Raw genomic sequence first — 22,584 nt, 5'->3', positions numbered from 1 at the left:
ATATGAAGAGATTCAGGTCATCTTGTGGGCTTCTGTGAGAAGGTGATGAAAAGAAAGCAGGGCATATTTAACACCCATATCGCAGAGTTGTTAGCACAGAGGGAAAAGGCCTAAATGCTTGCTACCTCTATGACTCTGCACAACCACTCTGGGGTCAATGCCTAGGAATGTGCATCTTTAAGACACATCCTAGTTCAGATTTACAGCCAGGTTTGAGAACTCCTCCATGAGCTAGTCTCTCTAGCCCTTCTGGGCTGCAAGCAGCTGGAACGGGTCCTCTATGAAGCCCTAGGGCAGGACTGGGATGGTAAGGACCCTACAAACAGCGTGGCAAGTTGAGAATCCACCAAGCCCCTGCACCAGGAATATGAGCTTCTGCCCTTCCTCCAAGCATGTGAGTGAATCTGGGACCACGGCAGTCCCCACTCTCATGCACACTGAGAAGGTGGGGCCTCCAGCTGAGGGCCCCACTGTGCCCCACCTCAGCCTTGGTTCTCCACGTGACCTGCTGAGCCTAGTTCCAAGGGGCAGGGGTGGAGGAGATCCACAGAGCTCCTGTTCCCTGCTAGTAGTCACCAGGTGATGGACAGACTACAGGACCTTCTCTCCTGCCCTTGAGAATGGACTCTCGGAGACTCAGGAGCCCGTGCCCATGGTGGGGTGGGGGTGTCACAGAAGAACCACACCTGACCAGCAAACACACCCTCCCATCCATCTGTCTCCTCATCACCGTGGTTTACACAGGTGACGGGTGCTGCATCAGCAGTCCTGACCATTTACTCTTCAGGAACCACCCAAGCATTCATAAACTGTGCAAGGCCTGTGGTGGGTTTGCACCTCCAGGGGACTGGAAGGTGGGTCTGGAGAGAGCTGGGAGGTGGGATGGCTATCTACGAGGAAGCTGCCCAGTTGGGTGGTGCTGAGTGGGTTTCACACTCTAGACTCACTGCCTGCCCCTCCCATGAGTAGCTGCCTGCTTGGAGAGGTGTGCAGCCAACCATGGCCAGTCTCCTCCTCTGTCTGACCACAGTGATTGCTATAGCCCATCTCCTTCCTATGGTCTCCCATTTCTTCTGCCCATCCTCTAGCAGCTCCTACAATTACCCTGAAAATGAATCAGACCACTCCCTCCTGCTCCTGGTCACCAAAAGGAAAAAGTCCAAATTCCTCAACTGGGGAGAGTAGGGGGTGGTGGGAGAAGACCCCTCCTCCCTCCATCCCCAGCAGTACCTCTTCAGCCCCATTTCCCACCTCCCCATGGTACAGCCCCCAGACAGCATCCCCTTCCAAGGTCACGCCATGGCCTACCTCTGCCACAATGACCCCCTCTCTAATAGGCCAACAGAAATAACAACAGCGATCACAATGTGTCCACTGCAAGTTTCCACATGGTTCCAAATACGCTATTTGTATTACCCTATTTAATTTTTCAAATAACTCAGTCAATGGGATAGGTACTATTATCATGCACTTTTATAGATGAGAAAACTGGGGTTTATCTGTTCAGATTGATTAGATGGTTACCTCCCAAAGCTGGTGCGTTCAGTCCTGGGTTCAAGCCCAGGTAGCAGGGTGAGGGGCCAGTGGCGGGGCACTCCCCCTGGAGCCACGCCCACCGCGGCCAAGAGAGCCAATGTGCAGCGGCCTTGGGTGCCAGCAGCTGCAGAGGCTCTGAAGGTGAGACGGGAGATGACACTGCAACTCATTTGCTGCACAATGTTTGTGTAATTAGATGCACCTGGCAACGATGAGGAGGCGTGGCTACAGCACGGGCTTGGTGGATGGAGTGCTCCACCAGGATCAGACCACATTGATCACAGAAAAGTCACAGCCAGGGGGCCCATTTTTTCTTCTAGGCTTTATCCTGTTTCCCACCTGGGGCACCCACCTCGGGGGATGAAGGGGTGGGCTTCCCAGGGCCCAATGGCTGTATTCCTCCTGTGGCCTGGGGGGAAGGAACCAGGATAGTGTGTAGCCACTCGGAGCCCACCCTAGCAGGAGGTGGGCTTTGAGGGGCAGGTGGGCTCCTCAACCCTTGAGGGGAAGCAAACAGGCTCACCTTGCACGGATGACATGTGAAAATCAGTGCACCTCTCTGAACCTCAGTGTCTGCATCCATAGGATGCAGATTATAACCTCATTTCACAGGCAATTAGGAAGCTCAACTAATACAGCCCAACCAGGCTCCAGTACAGAGCTTGGCCCCAGTGGGCCCTGCACAAATGATTGACACCCTTTACTGTCTTCTACTGGGTGATGCCAGGCTTCACCACTGAAACTTTATTATCACAAACAAGCTGATGACACCCAGAGATGTCTGTGTCCTAATCCTTGGAATCCATGAATGTCACCTTCTGTGGGAAAAGGGGCTTTGCAGATGTATTTGAGTTAAGGTTCCTGAGACCGGAAGATGATCCTGGATTTCACACTAAAAGCATCACTGGCATCCTTCTAAGAGCGGCAGAGGAAGAAAACTACTGCAGATGAGAAAGAAGGCAATGTGAGAAAAGAAGCAGGGGACATAAAGGCAATGTGGTGAGAGGCAGGGATCATGGGCATGGAGGCAGCCTCCAGAAGCTAGAAAACTCAAGGAAATGGATGCTCTCCTGGAGCTGGAAGGTTCCAGAAGGAAACCAGCCCTACTAACACCTTGATTTTAGGCCCAGAAGACTTACTTCTCCTTACTGGCCAGGAGAGAAGCAAGCCCAGAAAAGGGACATGACCTGTGTCCAGCCCTGACCTAGGGGATGACAAAGTCTGGAGAAGGCTCAGGGACCACCTCTCAACCACACCTCTCCATTAAGCCAGGGACTAACAGTATGAAGGGCCCCCTGATTCAGTGACAAGTTCCTGCCTGCAGACAGAGCATCTCAAACCTGTAATGTGTGTTAAACACAAATGGTGGGCCCACCCTAGAGCCTCTGACTCAGCAGGTCTGGGCCCAGGCCTGAGACTCTGCATTCCTAGCAGGCCTATGCTGCTGGTCCAGAGGTTTGGGGAACCACTGAATTTGGGGGGCAGTGTCCTACTAAAGGGTTATATGAGCTTCCAAGAAGGAATTGTGTGGACACATGCAGGGGACCTATGGTCATACACATGCTCCCAAGGGAGAAGCCGGTGTCTGGGCCGAGGGCGGTAATTAGGTTCCTAACTCTTTCACTCCCTAAGTTGGGGGGCGGGGCCCTAATGATGAATTACTTAACCATTCTGTGCTGCCTCAGTTCCTTCATCTGTAAAATGGGGCTGACACGAGACGCACACTCTATAGGGTTTAAGAGGATTAAGTAAAATGAACACATGAATTGTTTATAGGCAGAGCTTGTCCAAAGGTCAGTTACTTTGAGAAACAGCAATTGTTAATAGTGAGGTATTCTTCTATCTCTATCACTGTCCCTAGGTATGTGGGACCATGGGTGCCTGGATGTTCCCCGGCACAGTGACACATGTATGCCTGCCTGCATGCTCCCCCAGGGAGCTCTCAGCCTTGCCCTGGTCTCTGACCAGCATGGGGCTCCTTGCTGGGAGCACTTCACTGTAGGCCTGCCAAGCCCAGGATCTGTGTCATGGAATCAGCCGGACAGTTTCCAAGAACAGAAAAACAGCCATTTCAACCCCCTCCCAAAAAGGGATTCAGCTCCCCTGATACTCAGGATTCTTAGCTGCCACCAGCTGAGCCACTCTGCAGTGATCCACCAGCTCTAACAGGACACACCTTCCAGAAGCTGCCTGAGCTGTGGGCAGAGGGCTGAAATGGCCCCACCATCCACCAGGGGGATACAAGCCTGCCCACGGCAGGTCCTAGTCAAGCAAGTACCAGCTGCAGGCACCGAGGTAAAACGCAAAGATCCAAACACGTCAAAGGGGACAACCTGAAGGGACTCCCAATGGGCAAACCTGGAACAATTTGAACAACAAAATGAATAGTGATAGTAATGGAGTAGAACTCTTGGAAGAACACAAATATCCACACATTGATTTAATACAAAAAGTGATCAGATAAATAGAGAAATGGGGGAGAACAGACAGGTCTTCCTTATGGTAGAATTCTAATCGATAAATGTGGAAAGAATCACAGAAATAGAAAATCACCACTTGGCAAATAATAGTAGTTACTGTTTTGGGCAAGAATCATCAATGGATGTTTAAGTGAGTGGCTGAAAATATTGTGAGAAATAGGAATTTACGTATTATCCAAGTACTGTTCCACAAGAGACTTGCAATTACAAAGGGACCAGTTTTAAAGTGGAGAAACCCAGCACACCTCACTGTAAGCAAATAATCAAAGTTAGGATTTCCAGGGATGAGAAGTATGTCCATCATGGGCCCTGGACATGATGTTCTAGGATGGGAGAGCAGCATTTCCATGGCAGTATCCCCGCAATGCACCATCTGAATTTATCAGGAGGCAACATCAGGCAAACACAAATTGAGCACATTCTATACATTAAGTGGCCTTTCCTCTTCAAGTGTCAAGGTCATGTGTAAACTGGTACAGCCACTATGAAGAAGAGTAGTGGAGGTTCCTCAACAAACTGAAAACAGAGTTGACACATGATCTAGCAATCCAGGGTATGTATGTCCTGGGTACATACCTAGACAAAATTCAAATATAAAAAGATACATGCAGTCCTATGTTCATAGCAGTGCTGTTCACAATAGCCAAGACATGGAAGTAACCTAAATGGCAAATGAATGGATAAAGATGTGTTACATATACACAATGGTATATAACTCAGTCATAAAAAAGAATGAAATAATACCGTCTGCAGCAACATGGATGAACCTAGAGATTATCATACTAAGTGAAGTAAGTCAGACAGAGAAAGACAAATAGCATGATATTACTTAAATGAAGGATCTAAAATATTACATTTCTATGACACAGACACAGGCTCAGTTATAGAGAACAGGGAGGGAGGATGGAGAAGGGAAGGACTGAAAGTCTGGGATTAGCAGATGCAAACTATTACATACAGATGGATAGACAACAAGGTCCTACTGTATTACACAGGGAACTATCTATATTCAATTGATAAGCCATAATGGAAAAAGAGAAAAAATGTGTCAAGGTCATGAAAGGCAAAAGAGACTGAGCCATGTCCTGGGGTAAAGATGACTAAGGAGTTATGACAACTAAATGAGGGCTGAATCCTGAACAGAGGAAAAAAGGATATCCACAGGCAACTGATGAAATTTAGATAAGATTTATGAGTTAGTTAATAACACTGAACCAGTCTTTGGTTATGTAAGATATGAATGTCTGAGGAATAGGGTGAGGATATACAGGAAATCTTTGTACATTTTTGCAACTTATTTTGAAATGTCTGAGATTATTCCAGAATACAAAATATCTTTAAAAAGCAAACAGAAGTCCCAGATTTGCTCTGTCTGGGATGAGCAGTGAGTGTAGGAGTTACCTTCCCCCTGCTCGGGCATAGAGTTTTGAATACAGAGAGGGGTCAGCAGGTTTTGACTGACTTTATTCCAGAGGGAGCTGGGAGAGGTGGCAGGGTCTGTCTTCAGCAGGTGGAATGTGTGGAGGGGGTTCTCTGCTCAGCAAATATTGATTGTGAACTTATTACACACATGTCAGCCATCGTCAAGGCGGGAATCAGAGCAAAGCCCAGAGTCCGCAGGAGGCAGTGTAAAAACAGCTCATTCCAGTGTTACAGGGTGGTGGGAATCCGGGGGAGCGCCCCCATTCAGGGTGGGCTTCCCAGAGAAGGTGGCTCCTGAGCCAAGGCTTCAGGGGTCTGGAGAAGGGGCCATTCCAGGCGGCTGGGCAGCAGGGGCTGAGACCCAGGTACATGGGGGCTGGAACCATAAATGGCAGCTTGGCATGAAATGGGAGCTGTCTGGTCAAGAGGCACAGCAGAGATATAGGAGGTGGGGCAGAGGATTTAGTCTCTTTTCTGGAAGCAAAAGGGACATTGTAGCAAGGGCTCAGGTTTTGGAGTCATTAAAACCAAGAAAAGAGACATCGGCTATGGGCTCTGAGCCCGAAGGTGGGAGTGAAGAGGGACAGAAGCAAGAATAAAGAGAGAGACACAGGGGGGATGAGCTCCTTCACTGGCAAGGGGTGGGGGGTGGCGGCGGGTGGTGGTGGTCTCAAAGCAGGGAGCAGGAGAGGCCCCAAAGTATAACTTTGAACTTGTCCTTATCAGTAGGGAGACTCTATAATTCACTGTCTGAACTGGGATACTTGAGGGCATGAAAAGGGTGGGGTGCTCTGAATGATTATGTTGGAACAACATCTATCCAGAGTCACGGTATTAATATGGGGACTTTGGCCTGCAGAATGTCCTCTCTGCCTAGATGGGGAAGAGTCTCAGGGTGCTGTTGGACACAAGGGGCCCCCCTGCAACCTTGGAAGCCGTGATGTGGGAGGTGGGTGCACTTCCCTCTCAGGAAACCAGAGGAGAGCTGGGGTTCACAGGACAGCCCCCCTTCACATGGAGTCAGTGCTTGCCTAGGTGACACAGGTGGACAAAGTCCACTGGGGAGCAGAGAGACTGAGGCGGGGCGGCGGGTGTAACTTACCCGTGCACGCCGGGGACAGAGTGAGGCTCGTAATGGTACCGTCCCTCCTGGTGTCGCATGTCAATCGGGAAGGGGGCGTGGAACGGTGGCAGGAGATGCGGCGGCACTGTGGACGGGAGAGAGAAACAGGACTTCAGAAACTTTTCCCCTCCCTCGAAAAGCAATTTTCAAAGGGCTTTAAAGCTCGATGAATTTCAGAGCAAGAACGGTCAGGACAGGGGGGCTCCGGGGTGCCCAGCTATCACACACCCACGGAGGGGGATGAATAAATAATCAAAGTCAGCCCAAGAACCCTACATCTTTCACATAAAAGATCCCCAACCGCGCTCTTGACAAAGACAAGCAGCTAAGCGCTCTTTGAACTCGGGGAGATGACAGACTTGGCCGCAAATCAGGGCTGACAGCGCCGACAGGCTTCTGCGCATCCTGGCCTTGGCTAGATGTGGCTCCGGCAGCCTCAGGTCAGGGCATCCGGGCTCTCAGTCACCCAGGCGGAGGTGTTTACCTAGAACCAGCTGCGGAGGCAGGACCGCTCCTGGCTGCGGCCAGCCTCCGTCAGGCCAATCCCACTGAGCCGCCCGCCCCGTCCCGTTGGCAGCCACAGTGGACACCTTTGTGGGTCTGTTAATTCTCCAGCTCTTAATATTAATTACAGACCCCAAGTGCTCCGGCCCCCGGGATGCCAATGCCAACACGTGAGACCCAGCTTCCAGAGTGCGTCAGCCTCCTGTCTGCACTTGGCCTGCCCTCCACAAATCATCATGATAATTGTAGGATGCTCTTTGCTTATTAAAAAAAGAAAATTCCTGGGTACCCTGGAGGCAAACATAATTATAGGCCTTAAGAAAACAAGGCTCTTTAAAAAGTAGTGAGACTGGGAAAGGGCTAAGATTTCTCAGTCAGCTCTCACTCGGGCTGAGAGCCATGGGCCAAAGAAGATGAGTGTTGAGTCTAAATTACCCAAGGGTTTAAAGAAGTCAGGTGGGTTTGTTTTCCATGTGCACAGGTCAGCTGACTGTCAGACTTGAGGTGATAAAGACACACAAATAATGCTGTGGGTTTTGTCCAAGCGGATCCTAGTACTGGAAACACCACGAAATCTTTTCTGATTGTGGTAAAATACATGTAATAGAAAATTTACCTTGTTAACCATCTATAAGTGCACAATTGAGTGTGCCTCCACCATGCATCACCAGAATTCTTCCCATCGTCTCGGACTGAAACTTTCTCCCCATTAAACACCAGCTCCCCCTCCCCCAGGCAATCACCATTCTCCTTTAGGGACCTCCTGTGAGCAGAATCACAGTGTCTCTTGTCTTGTGATTGGCTGACTTCACTTAGCATAATGTCCCCAAGGTTCATCCACTGTGGCTTGTGCCCAAATTTTCTTTTTTTTTTTAAATATATTTTATTAAAGTAGAGTTGACTTGAAATTGTGTTCATTTCTGCTGTACACCAAAGTGACTCAGTTATACATATATATATTGTCATATTCTTTCCCATGAAGGTTTATCACAGGGTATGGACTGCAGTTCCCTGTACAGTAGGACCTTGTTTATCCATTCTCTATATACTAGTTTGCACCTGCTCATGTCAAACTCCCAATCTACCCTTCCCCTACCTCCCTCCCCCTCAGCAACCACAAATCTGTTCTCTACTTCTATGAGTCTATTTCTGTTTTGTAAATAGGTTCGTTTGTATTAATTTTTTTAGATTCTACATACAAGTGATATCATCTGGTATTCGTCATTCTCTAATTTACTTCACTTAGTATAACAGTCTCTAGGTCCATCCATGTTGTTGCAAACGGTATGATTTCATTCTTCTTATGGCTGAGTAGGATAACTTCCTTTTTTAAGGCTGGTTAATATTCACTGCATAGATATACCACCACATCTGGACTACACATTCATTCACTGATTGACACTTGGGTTCATCACTTATGAATTCTTAAGAAGAGTAAACTTTTCTCCTGACATTTAACCTTAACTTTCATGTATTCAATTGTATCTTCCTAATTCTACAGTCCTGACACCCTCCACGGGGGCTGGGGATAAAGAAAGCAAATCCTCTCACCCTGATTGAATCAATTTGCCAAACCCAGACTCCACAAATCTTGGGCTCCAAGGGAACATGATGCCAGCACACTGCTCCATCCCTGCGGCTGGGCGCTCCCTTTTGGGGCTGCTGATTGCGGAAACGACCAACCTCTTCTCCCATCATGCCCTGTCCTCTGAGGAGGTGAGGCTGGGCATGCAGCTGTGACTCTGAAAACAGTGACAGGAGGAGCGGACAGCCTCTGGGAGTCAGAGACCCGGAGACCAGCTGCTGCTCACCAACTCCTGGTTTTGGGCAAACTCCGTTATCTCTCTGCATCTCTCTGTGTCCAATCCGAAGACAAGTAACAGTAACCACCCGTATGGCTGCCATGAAGATAAAATGCTCCTGCTGAGAGATGCTAGTGCACATAAAAGCACCCTGTCTGTTACTATTGATGATGACAATTATCACTAATGTTCGGAGCTCCATGGCCATAATCAAACCATGTTGTTGTTGTTCAGTTGCCAAGCCGTGTCTGCCTCTTTGCAAGCCCATGGACTGCAGCACGCCAGGTTTCTCTGTCCTCCAATCTCTCCCAGAGTTTGCACAAGTTCAAGTCCACGGAGTCGGTGATGCTACCTAACCATCTCATTTCTGCTGTCCCTTCTTCTTTCGCCTTCCATCCTTCCCAGCATTAGGATCTCTGCCAGTGAGTCGGCACTTTGTATCAGGTGGCCAAAGTACTGGAGCTTCAGCTTCAGCATCAGCCCTTCCAATGAATATTCAGGGTTGCAATGAATATTCCCCTTCATGGACCACAGTCTTGTCATGGCAAAGGGACTTGTGAAACCCAATGAAGCTATGAGCCATGCATTCTGACACATGCAGCAGAGAGTTCTGACAAAACATGGTCACAGAAGAGAGTTCTGACAAAACATGGTCTACTGGAGGAGGGAATGCAAAGCACTCCAGTATTCTTGCCATGAGAACTCCATGAACGGTATAAAAAGGCAATCAAACCATGACTACACCATTTACTGGCCCTAGGGTGTGCGACAAGTCTTCCTCTGCTTACTGCAGACCCTGGGGAGGGCGGAAGGGCAGAAGGCTGGTACTGGTCTGCTTACAACCTAGGAGGCAAAGTGGGGTTCTCTGAACCCCAGGGGAGTCAGCAGAGAAGCAGTGTTCACCTTTCCAAACCTGCAGAAAAGGGCCTTTATGATGTTTTTTAAAATTTTCTTAAAACACAGCCAGGCAGATCAGGTAACAGTATTTGCTAATAAAATAAACATGTTTTGTTTTTGTCTATTTCTGACTGTTTCCCTGCATATTCAAAAGGCTCCCCGAGACAGCCAGGGTAGGTGTCACTGTGCCCATTTCATAGATAAGGAAATGGAGACCAAGGCCAATTTCAGCTCAAAGTTGTGGAGCTGAAAGATGATAGAGCCAGGAGGGGAATCCAAGGCCTGGGACAGCTGGGCATGGGCTTTTCCCTCTGCCCAGTTCCAACGAACACTCGGAGGCAGTCTCTGGGTCCAAGAGTGATCCTGGGGTCTTTCTGTCCCCGCCTTGCTGATGTGTCATATTTAACAAACGCTCACACAGCCCCAAGCCCTGCTCTCAGAGCTTTGCAAACATCAGTTCCTGGGTCTTCACTGAAAGCCCAGGCTGTATTTGTCCCAGAATTCCTATTCTTTCCACTGACCAACCTCCCAGCACCTTGGGGTGCTCCTTTCTCCCAGATCTTGTGCCTGCCAAGGTTGAAGGGGATCCCCTGATGCCAGGAGAGCCCAGACCTTCCCCTCCACCTCACCAGCAAGCAGTGCTCTTCTCAGGTTTCATTCAACTTCATCAGGTCTATAGAGCTGTGAAAACTCCAGGAATGAAGTGCTCATGGTAGCTGACCAGGCAAATATGAAACGGAGGTGGCACCAAGGTGCCAGCTGCACAAGACCAGGCTCTGTGTGTGCGCATGCACGAGTGCACAAGGTGGAGGAGGAGGGGCCTGGGGCTTCCCAGCAGAAGCATAAGAGACAGCCACCCACAGGTCCTGCTGCGGCTGGGGTTGCTCTCTCCATTCTGCCAGGTCCTGGTGTGCAGGCTGTGGAGGTTACCAAGGAAAGCAGCTTCCTCGTTCTCAAGTCAGTGCCACCAGGCACGAACTCCCCCAGCCCTGCTGCCCCCCAGGCAGCTGACACCCATAGAAGTAGCAGGCAGCAGGGGCTCTGGCCTCACCCCCTTGGGATCCTCAGGACAAGCCTGGGAATGCATGTCAGAAGTTCCTCTAGTCAGGGTGGGGAAAGTGTTGGGTCGGCCAGCTGCTGAGCGTGGCAGGCCCCACCAGGGTCAGGAGGGAATGGGCCCAGATGCTCATTCTTAGTGACATCAGCGGCCTCATGCAGCTTTGCTTACAGTGTCTTGCTTAGTTTGACCATCAACCCTGTCCTTATCCCCATTTTTCAGGAAAAAATATCAAGGCTCAGAGTGGTGTGTCTCCACTCTAGGAGACCAACTAGTTTGACTGCTGGTTTCACTGAATCTCCCCACTCAGCCCCATGTACTTTCCCGGAGACCTCAGCACAAAGCCGACCATCAACCATAGGGCCTCTGAGCACTCACTTCCAATCCAGCAGCTCCCAGGATGGACAGCGGGCCTCCCATAAGCCAGCAGAGAGCAAGGAGTCCAACCTGGGACCTGCTGTCCAGGCCCCTCTGCCCACCCTCAGAGAACCACCCAGGCCATTCATATCAGGGGGCTACTTCTAGGCAGCCATCACCATAGCAACAGCCATCCATTCATTCATTCATCCAGCCTGTATCAAGGGTTGGCTCTGTCAAGGCCCAGCTCCAGGTCCGGGAGGTGTGCGTCACCGAGCCACCTACACTGCTGCTACCACAAAGCTGTAGAGCTTCCTGGGAGAGGAGACAAGCAGAGAGCAAACCAGAAACACACTGATGATATAATGCCAGGGGTGATGAGGCTAAGAAGGAAACCCAGCTGGGCAGGGGAACACAGGGGCCTTAGATGACATGAGGAAGAAGTCAGGGCTCTCAGGGAAGAGGGTGGGCCTGGCAAGGGGCATGGCCATTGCAAAGGCCTGGTGGGTGGGTGGCGGGTGGGGAGAAGAGCTTGGTGGTCTCAGCACCTGGCCACCTGGGCCGGAGCAGAGGGATAGAGCTGGGAGAGACAGAAGAGGTCCTATAAGCCCGGATGGGCCCTAGAAAAGACTTGGGGGTTCTTTTCTGGCAGATTTAGTTTCCTAGGGTACTGAGCAGGGAGTCATGTGCTCTAATGAAATCTTTCAGAAGACCACGTGATACAGCCAGGCCACATGGGGCTGGGCATGCATGGGCCAGGAACCCCAGACTGATTCTGCCACTAGGTAGCCCTGGGACACTGGGAGCGTTGAGTCCCCAGTCTGGGTCTCATGTTATCTTTCTGTACAATGGGGACTGATGAACTCCAAGCTCCTTCCTACAGGAACAACCCTGCTGTGTGAAGTGTCACCTGCACGCCCCCAGGGAAGAGCCATGCTCATCCCAGCTGGTGACTCACCAAGGCTTCAGGAGGGATACGGGCGGGGGAGGGGCGGCTTCAGGGGGGATACGGGCGGGGGAGGGGCGGCTTCAGGGGGGATATGGGCTGGGGGAGGGGTGTGGGTGCTGGGTGCAGGCTCTGCACCTGCATCTTTCATCTTTATGGTCCTCTGTGTACAACTCACTGACCTAGTGGCCCTGCTGAATCCACTTAGCCCTCAGCCCTGGGCCCTGGCACCTGAGCCCAACTATACATTTGCCTCTGGGATCAGCTTCGCTGTGCACATAAACTGAGGATAAAGCTTGACACTGGCTCATCTGAGGACTCAGGATCCTCACAGACCAGCATGGACCACTGCTGGCCCCATGCCCCTGATGGAAACATTCAGACGGGAATGCTGTGCCCAGGGCCCCTCTGTCAGGCAGAGGAGGAGGGAGCCCCACTTTGGACCTTCTATGAGAGAGCACGCCATCCAGAGGCCGTCAGCAGCATCCAAGGAACTCACGAACGCGCAAAGAGCAAGGCAGCCTTCCAGAAACATATTGAATGGGACCCATCCACACATTGTTTTCATTGTGAGTTCTTTTTTTAAGCTAAAAAAAAATTCAAACTAAATCATGTCCTCCTGGCATGAGCAGGGAACACACACACACACATACACACACCATATGCCATTTCAAAGAAATGGCTCTCTTTTCAAGTTTCTAAGGAAGAAACTCGAAGATGGAAAATTTCTATGAATTGCCCTGCCCCCTCTGAAAAAAAAAGCACATTTGTTTTTGATCCTACATAGAAAGAGCAACAGTTTGAGAAACTGATGATGGTGGTGTGATGGCTTTTTTTTTTTTTTTACCCCAGGGTTTTTTTGCACTAAGGTTTAAACGCTAACTGCTCCTTGGCTGGTGGTCCCAGGGGTGAGGGCACGTTTGTGTCAGCAGTGTCCTTGGTATAAGGATCTGGCTTTGTGAGTGAGCAGAGCCCAGAAAGGGCCAAGGGGACCTTCCCCTGGAAGCCCAGCTCTAGTTAATGCCCGTTACTAATGACTCTGGTGGGTTACTGCCTAAGAGGATGGGACGGTGGGGGCGGGGTGTCAGCAGAGGATTCAGACAAAGAATCGGGAAAACTGGGTCATGGAAACATGACCAGGCAGCCAGGTCAGCAGCTGGAGGAATTCTCCTTGGATGAAGTCATGTGTTGCTACAATGGGGAGGCGCTGCCCGGAGGACTAGGCTCAGAGACATAGTAGGAGGGGCCAGCCAGGGGGAAGCAGCCATCTCCCGGGAGAGACCAGGCGTGCTGGGGACACCCCAGCCCTCTAGGCAGTCTAATTCCTAGAGATCAGCATGCTGTCCAGTTACGTGGTCATTCCCATCAAGACCGCAGCAAGGAATGAGCTCAGATCACATGGGCTCCAGGCCTGGGACCAGGGAAGAAAGGGGCTTCTGCGAGGAGAGCTGTCTAGCCCTGGCACTGACTGAGGGAGGGTGCAGACAGCAGCCTCTGGAAGGAGGTTTGGTCCTGGCCTGACACAGGGCTGAGTTACAATGAGGCACGAACGCATCTCAGCTCGGCCTGTGGGACTGGGCAGGAGGGACATGATCTCAGAGTGGCCAGGACAGGGCTTGATCCCATCCCTCTCAGGAGGCTGATCATGCTCTAGGGTGACTGTGCAGAAGGCCAGTGCTGGGGCCGGGTCAGGGGGACTGTTGGGATCCAGTAGTCTCTGAGAAGCTAAGATGGAGGCATGGCTCGGGAGACCAGGAAAGGGGCCCCCACTATTTCTGCCTGGGATTCCCCATTCATGACCAATAGATCATGTTCCTTTCCTTTATAATTCCTTGCGTCTTAAAAAACATCCAGTGCAATTGTTTCACTCTTCTTAAAAGTAAACAGATCATGGGAAAGTCATAAATTCACACTAATGTGAAAATTCACAGATGACTTATCAGGTCACTTCCCCATCATGGAAAGACCCAGGCAGCAAGTGACACCTGTATCTTTGGAGAAGGAAGGGGCTAGTGTGGAGGAGAAAAAAACGGCAGATGAGGAGGCTTCAAGTCAAGCATAGTGAGCTTGACAGCTCAGCTGACGTCTGCCTCGCCCCTGAGTTGTGCATCAGTCAAATCAGAGTCCTAAGGGGTAACCTGTTCCTGTGGTCTGAGGAGCTCAGGGGAGGAACAGGAAGGACGCGGGCCCCAGACAGAGCTGGGTGTGAACCCCAGTTTTGTCATTTGCTAGCAAGTGACATATTTTAAGATTTTAAATAGCTCAGCTGGAATTCCATCGCCTCCACAAGCTTTGTTCATAGTGATGTTTCCTAAGATCCCCTTGAGTTCACACTCCATAACGGCTGACTCTAGGTGAGTGACCACACCACTGTAGTTATCAGGGTCATTAAGACAATTTTTGCACCACAGCATTGTTCATCGGCTATACCACAATACAAAATAAAAAGTTTAAAGTTAAAAAAAAAAAAAACCCTTCAAGCTAGGCTTCACCTGTACTTCCTGAGAAACTCCAGATGTATAAGCTGAATTTAGAAAAGGCAGAAGAACCAGAGATCAAATTGCCAACATTTGTTGGATCGTGGAAAAAGCGAAGGAATTCCAGAAAAACATCTATTTCTGCCTCATTGACTACATGAAAGCCTTTGACTGTATGGATCACAACAAACTGTGGAAAATTCTTAAAGAGATGGGAATACCAGACCACCTTGCCAGTCTCCTAAGAAACCTGTATATGGGTCAAAAAGCAACAGATAGAACCTTATATGGAACAAGTGACTGGCTCAAAATTGGGAAAGGAGTACAACAAGGCTGTATATTGTCACCCTGTTTATTTAACTTAAATGCAGAGTACATCATGCAAAATGCCAGGCTGGATGAAGCACAAGCTGGAATCAAGATTGCTAGGAGAAATATCAACAACTTTAGTTATGCAGATGATACCACTCTAATGGCAGAAAGTAAAGAGGAACTAAAGAGCCTCTTGATGAGGGTGAAAGAGGAGAGGTAAAAAGCTGGCTTAAAACTCAACATTCAAAAACCTACAATCATGGTATCCAGTCCCATCACTTCATGGCAAATAGAGGGGGGAAAAGTGACAGTTTATTTTCTTGGGCTCCAAAATCACTGTGGACAGTGACTGCAGCCAGGAAATTAAAAGATGCTTTCTCCTTGGAAGCAAGGCTATAACAAAGCTAGACAGCATATTAAAAAACAGAGACATTACTTTGCCAACAAAAGTGCGTATAATCAAAGCTATAGTTTTTCCAGTAGTCATATTCAGATATGAGAGTTGGACCATAAATAAAGCTGAGCGTCAAAGACTTGATACTTTCAAACTGTAGTGCTGCAGAAGACTCTTGAGAGTCTCTTGGACAACAAGGAGATTAAATCAGTTAATCCTAAAGGAAATCAAGCCTGACTATTCATTAGAGGGACTGAGGCTGAAGCTGAAGCTCCAATACTTTGGCCACCTGACTCAAAGAGTTGACTCACTGGGAAAGACTCTGATGCCAGGAAAGATTAAAAGCAAAAGGAGAAGGGGACAACAGAGGATGAGATGGTTAGATAGCACCACCAACTCCTTTTCAATGCTTTTTTGGAATGAATTTGAGCAAACCATTGGAGACAGCAGAAGACAGAGAAGTCTGGCACGCTGCAGTCCAAGGGGTCGCAAAGAATCAGACACGACTCAGTGACTGAACAACAACAAGTGACAAGGGCTGTGAGCTTTAGTCTTCATCTGTAAAACGTGATGGCACACACCCAACTTGTGTAGCCAATGACCGCATCTGCACAGAGCAGGAACTCAGTAACTGGCAGCCCTCTCCCTGCTCACCGTGCATCTCAGGAGAGGTGAACAAGAATCACATGGGGACCTTTACTCCAATCTATGGCATAAGGGACCCCAAGATGCATCTCACTGATCTCAGATGTACCACCCACCGCCGAATGTGCCCTCGTCAGGAACTGCTGCTTTACAAAGTGAGGACAGGTGGAAATGACCCCTGTAGCACTGCCTTGACCTACACAGGCTGCAGGCCCCACGAGGTCCAGCTCCTTAACTTTCTGGGGAATTCACAGCGTGGAGCTCTCAAGTCTGGCCCATCACAGCCTGAAGAATGGAACTCATATTGACAGCCCACCTAAGGCTCCCTTATTCTGTCCAAATAGGGGAGTCCTTTTCGAGGGTCTGGAGGCCCAGAGAGTGAGGAGCAGTATTCCTGCCCACAGGTCATGCACTGGGCACCTCAGTGGAGGCTGTCTGCAAAGCTGGAGACCCTGACCCTGTGGGATTCAATGGGGTCCACGGGCATAGCTGCCAGAATGCCTCAGAGTTGAGGAAGCGGGATTTCCATGGGACCCAGAGCAGCCAGGAAGACTCCCTGGAGAAGGTGGTCTTGGAGCTGGGTCCTCAAGGAACCAGAAGTGGGAGAGCTGGACAGAAGGGAGAGGATGATAGGTCCTTCGGGATGGGAGGCAGTGTGGACAGAGTCCAGAGGACTCGCTCGCATCCTGGCACAGAGCTGTGTCCATGTGGGTGCTGGTCCAAACCATGTGGCCCCTCGGGTATATCCAGGCTGAGGAAGGCCTGGGGCCCACTCAGGGATTCACAATGCAACACCTACTAGGTGCTCACATCAGTGCTTCTCAGACCCAAGAATCACCTGCAGACTTTTTTAAAACACTGTGGCTGGGCCTCTTCCCCGGAGTCTCGGCTTCCATGGGCCTGGGCGGGCCTGAGACCCTGCATTTACAAAAAGTGCCCAGGTGGTACTGACCAAGCTTGCCAAGGACCACACGTGGAAAACAACTAGCCTGGATCACCCTTTTTCCTCCTGTTTCCCAGAGTTCCCTCTGGCACCAGTAAGTGCCAGTAAGATTACTTCTCATATTTCTACCTACCATGCACTGTCCTGGCAGGAGAACATTCGCAGCTGGAGAAACTCTATGGTTGAGGAGAGAGACTGCCCTGGGTGTGTCATTAGAATCCAGGGGACCACCAAGCTGTCCCATTTACCAGGGCTTCTGAACACAGACTTCAAATGGCCAGAAGATCATGAGGAATGCGGCCCAGAGTCTGCTTCTCCAAGTACAAGAACAAAGATGCACGCGGGGCTGGAGAAACCATGCGGACGGCCCCTGTGCACACCTCCCTGTGCTGGGGTGGGCTCAGTCCACTTTCAAACCTGGACAGTTTCAAAGGCCAACTCTTCAGACACATGGACTCAGACGGCCAAGGCCTCTCCCAGCAGGAGCCAAGTTATAGGTTGAAGTACCAGGGCCGGGAAGAAGACCTTGCAGGCACAGCCAGGAAAGCCTCCTCAGTGGCCAGACCTTCTGCAAATAGCACTATTACTCCCAATAATAACCGGGGGACAGGCTGCTTCCAGAGCCCCTCCCCATGCCTGGGCACCGCCCCACAGGAAGCACTTAATAAGAATAATAATATCCTGACTGGCACTCCAGGGCATGCAATTAAAAAGCGTTTTTGTCTCACTTAAGGGGGAAAATAGTGGGGGGAAATGAAAATCAGACAGGAAATTCCAGCACTACAAGTTGGCGTGTGTCTGGGGGCTGAGGCCCAGGACACTGGCGCAGTCAGACCTGCCCCCACCCAGGGCCTGGCAAGACGAGGGCCGTGGCTGGGCCCACCTCACCACCACGGGCTGGCCTTTCCAAGAAGGTTTTGCTAGACAAAATAAGACAAAATAGCTGGGCTGGGGCCAGTATGAGCCACTCCACGAGGGCAGTGCCCTGATGCTGGTCTGAGGGTGGGTGGGCAGGCAGGCAGAGAGAAGTATGAGGTCCACAGCAGAACAGACAGCAACAGGGAGTGGCCAGATGCGAGTCCAGACTTGAGTGCCACATGGCCCTCACAGCATGGGCACCTGGGCAGTCCTGGGGTCTCCTCCTCTCCACCACAGACCGAATATTTATGTTGTCCCCAAATCCTTATGTGGAAGTCCTAACACCTGAGATGATGGCTTTGGGGAAGTGATGAGGTGATGGGGGTGGAGCCTGCATGATGGGATTAGTGCTCTTATAAGAGAGACCCAGGGAGCCCCTGTCCCCTTCCAAATATAAGGACACAGTGGGAACAGGCAGTTTATAAATCAGGCAGTAGGATGTCACCAGACACTGAATCTGCTGGTGTCTTGATCTCTGACTTCCAAGGTTCCAGAACTCTGAGCAGTTAATGTCTGCTGTTTGAGCTCTTCACCTATCTCTGGTGTTCTTGTTACACAGCTTGCGCTGACTGAGACACCTGCAGAGGGTGGTGGGAAGATGAGTCCATGGGAGGCAGATGGGACCTGGGCCACAGGCCGCAGGATCATGGTGAACAGCACTGAGGCTGCAGCTGGCGTGCTGACACAGCCCAGCCCCACCACTGATGCACTTAACCTTCCCATGCCTTGATTTTCTCATTTGTAAAGTGGAGGTGGTGTTAGGACCCAGGTCAGAGGCAGATGTGAAGCAGAGACCAGCTAACATGTCAGAGTCTATGCCGGCTGGGCACACAGTGGGGCCTCAGCAGTGCCAGCCTGGTCATCTCCATGGACCTCCTGCCCCTTAAGTGAGGATTGGGAGACTAGGGGGGAGCTCCAGGGAGGCCCTGGGGAAATCCCTGCTGTCTTAGGAAAGGGATAAGTGGCCTGCCGATCAGGGTAGACCAGTGGAGTCCCACATAACAGATTAGGACCAAAAGAAACCTGGGAGGTCAAGCCTGATTAATTTTGAAAACTGTCTTGGCCACAGAATCTCTCCCATAGACAACTGTCTGCAGGACCCCAAGATCTACAATAGACTTGAGGCCCAGGGGACTATGGCTCTAAAGGTATCCCCTGCAGCCCTCTGAGGGGCCTTGCCAAAAGCACAAATTCAGCTCAGGGGCCTGGAGAAGAGACTGACCTCTTCCTGTCCTCCTTCCAGTGGCTCCAGAGGCTGAGCTGGGTGGGGTGGCCTGGGATGGACACACAAACCCCAGTGTCAACCCTGCCCCGCAGAGGTTTACCTGCCAGACATGCCCTTGACTCACCTGCCAGCTTGCACGAGCAGCCCCACTAGCCAGCAGCTTCACTGCTGTCCTGTCACTGACCCCAAAGCCCACTTGTCACAGGGGCATTGAGGCCCTTCAGGAGGATGCCTGTGCCACTCTGCCTGTCCCTCTGGGTCCCCAAAGTGTCACCTGTCATTCTGCTTCCCTCACCAGCATCTGCCCTTTCCTGCACAGATCCAGCAAAAGGTGCCCCCCGTCTGTGCTACGGCCCTGCCTCCCACCTCCCGAGAGCACCAAGAAGGCTTTGGGTCTCAAGGAGGCCACAGCATCCTGTCCCCACCAAGCACTGGTGATGCTTCCCCAGGCTGGCCAAGACCCCCAACTTCACAGCATGTTCCAAGGCAGAGCCCACCAAAGCCAGTCAGTGAGATTCCAAACCAGGCAGCGGAATCTGCTATGAGAACAGCCTCCAAGCACTTCCAACCTCCATGGGCGGCACATACTCATTTTCCTGCCATGGACGGCTCATCACAAATGTGTTCCATTCCCTCACTGAAGTAGGATTCTTAAGGATCCCTTCTGGGAGGCCCTTGTCAGTACGGCACAGATGACTATATGCTACTCAAAGGGACTTTTTTCCTTCAATCTTCCTCAAATGAATCTCCTCCAGTGGTCCTCCGTCAAGGACAGCCCTGGCCTCACAGACCTGTGATGTAGGCCACATACATTACTTTAAATTTTCTAGTAGCTGCATTAAAAAAAAAAAAAAAAAACTAAAAAGAAATAGGTACTAATTTTCATATACAATTTCCTTGACCCAGTATGTCAAAAATATTGTCCTTTCAACACACAAATAATTAAGCTGCTGTTTTATATTGGGGCTTCCCTGATAGTTCAGTTGGTAAAGAATCCACCTGCAATGCAGGAGACCCTGGTTGGATTCCTGGGTCGGGAAGACCCACTGGAGAAGGGATAGGATACCCACTCCAGTATTCTTGGGCTTTCCTGTGGCTTAGCAGGCTAAGAATCCGCCTGCAATGCGGAAGACCTGGGTGCAATCCCTGAGTGGGGAAGATCCCCTGGAGAAGGGAAAGGCTACCCACTCCAGTATTCTGGCCTGGAGAATTCCATGGACTGTATAGTCCATGGAGTTGCAAAGAGTAGCACACAACTGTGTGACTTTCACTTTTATTTGTACTAAGTCTTCCAAGTCAGTTATGTACTTTCATTGACAGCACATCTCAGTTTGAATCAGTTCCATGTGAATTGCAGGACAGTCAACATAGCTTGCAGCCGCCTTACTGCACAACTCAGGCTTAACCAGTTATCATTATCGGACTTTGCTTTTGAATTCTAGTCTAGTTGGATCAAAGTTTCATTGATATATAAATAATGGTGACAAACATTCTCCCCAAACCTCAGTCCTTTGCTTCTGAATCTAAGCTCCCAGCCAACTTCTATTTGGCCCTTAAATTAGCCAATTAACAAGCAGTTAACCGTTCTTCCTTCCATTTCTCCCTTGTTTGCATCTGTTTAAGTCACAAGGGTGCCCAGGTTCATTCCTTCCATATCTTTTTTTGTTTATTGTTTTTTAATCTATTGACTTTACTCATTAAAAATTCTTTATTGAAGTACAGATGATTTGAAATATTTCATTAGTTTCAGGTGTACGGCATAGGGATTCAGTGTTTTTCCCAATTATACTCCTTTAAATGTTATTACAAGATCATGGCTACAACTATACAACATACATATATGTGGGCTTCCCAGGTGGTGCCAGTGGTAAAGAACCCACCTGCCAGTACAGGAGACATAAGAGACATGGATTCGATCCCTGGGCCGGGAAGATCCCCTGGAAAAGAAAATGGCAACCCACTCCAGTATTCTTGTCTGGAGAATCCCATGGACAGAGGAGCCTGGTGGGCTGCAGTCTATAGCGTCGCAGAGTTGGACATGACCGAGTGACCAACACTTCCCATTATGTTACCATGAGATATTAAGTACAGTTCCCTGTGCTATACAGTAGACTGTGGGTGGTTATCTATTTTATATATAGTCATGTGTATATGTTCATCACAAAACTTCTTCCATACCCTTAACCCATGAGGGTGGTACAGTCTAAGCCCTCAGAGCCTCCCCGAATTCTGCCCTGGACTGTTGCCCACTGTCTTCCCCATTGGCTTGGGCAGGCATCCCAAACAAGGCAGAGTACGCATCTGGACTAAGACCCTGTGAAAAATAAGAGGGTCCCCAAAGTACACACAGGGAGTGGTGAGGGCGGGGCTGTGGACAAACACAGGCTGAGTCCTTCAACCCTCCTCAAGCCCCGCTCCCTGGGCAGCACTGCTTCCACATGATTCTGGACCCAACTGTCTGACTGACAGTCCCAGCATATGCCATTTCCACCCCACACGCCAACCGACATCTCACTGCCACATCTGGGGACATGGGATGTCCACCTTGCAGGACTGGAGACCCATCTACAGAATGCCCAGGAGAGCTCATTCCCCCAATATTGCTGCTGGATAAACAGACACAGAAAACATGGCCTCAAGACTCAACCTGCTGGCTCTGAACAGGGCCCAGAACCTTGTTTTCTAAGAAGTTTATAACAGGGGCTAAAGATTAGAACTGGACATGGAACAACAGACTGGTTCCAAATAGGAAAAGGAGTACTTCAAGGCTGTATACTGTCACCCTGCTTATTTAACTTATATGCAGAGTACATCACGAGAAACACTGGGCTGGAAGAAGCACAAGCTGGAATCAAGATTGCCGGGAGAAATATCAAGAACCTCAGATATGCAGATGACACCACCCTTATGGCAGAAAGTGAAGAGGAACTCAAAAGCCTCTTGATGAAAGTGAAAGTGGAGAGTGAAAAAGTTGGCTTAAAGCTCAACATTCAGAAAACGAAGATCATGGCATCTGGTCCCATCACTTCATGGGAAATAGATGGGGAAACAGTGGAAGCAGTGTCAGACTTTATTTTTGGGGGCTCCAAAATCACTGCAGATGATGACTGCAGCCATGAAATTAAAAGATGCTTACTCCTTGGAAAGTTATGGCCAACCTGGATAGCATATTCAAAAGCAGAGACATTACTTTTCCAACAAAAGTCTGTCTATTCAAGGCTATGGTTTTTCCACTGGTCATGTATGGATGTGAGAGTTGGACTGTGAAGAAAGCTGAGCGCTGAAGAATTGATGCTTTTGAACTGTGGTGTTGGAGAAGACTCCTGAGAGTCCCTTGGACTGCAAGGAGATCCAACCAGTCCATTCTAAAGGAGATCAGCCCTGGGTGTTCTTTGGAAGGAATGATGCTAAAGCTGAAACTCCAGTACTTTGGCCACCTCATGCGAAGAGTTGACCCATTGGAAAAGACTCTGATGCTGAGAGGGATTGGGGGCAGGAGGAGAAGGGGACGGCAGAGGATGAGATGGCTGGATGGCATCACCGACT

The 22,584-nt window shown here is 50.0% G+C and overlaps 1 protein-coding gene across 2 annotated transcripts in view; it reads right to left on the bottom strand.

The window, feature by feature from the left end:
* The window catches only part of GLI2 (GLI family zinc finger 2), a 262,832-nt gene that overhangs the window by 56,555 nt on the left and 183,693 nt on the right, over nt 1-22,584 (bottom strand). For both annotated transcript variants that reach the window (XM_025277496.3, XM_044936487.2), the window contains one exon: nt 6,541-6,646. In XM_025277496.3, coding sequence (XP_025133281.3) covers nt 6,541-6,646 — 106 coding nt within the window. The remainder of the gene's footprint in view (nt 1-6,540; nt 6,647-22,584) is intronic.

This window comes from Bubalus bubalis, chromosome 2 (genome assembly GCF_019923935.1).
Source record: "Bubalus bubalis isolate 160015118507 breed Murrah chromosome 2, NDDB_SH_1, whole genome shotgun sequence".
Taxonomy (NCBI): Eukaryota; Metazoa; Chordata; class Mammalia; order Artiodactyla; family Bovidae; genus Bubalus; species Bubalus bubalis.
This window is presented reverse-complemented; position numbering and strand designations above follow the sequence as displayed.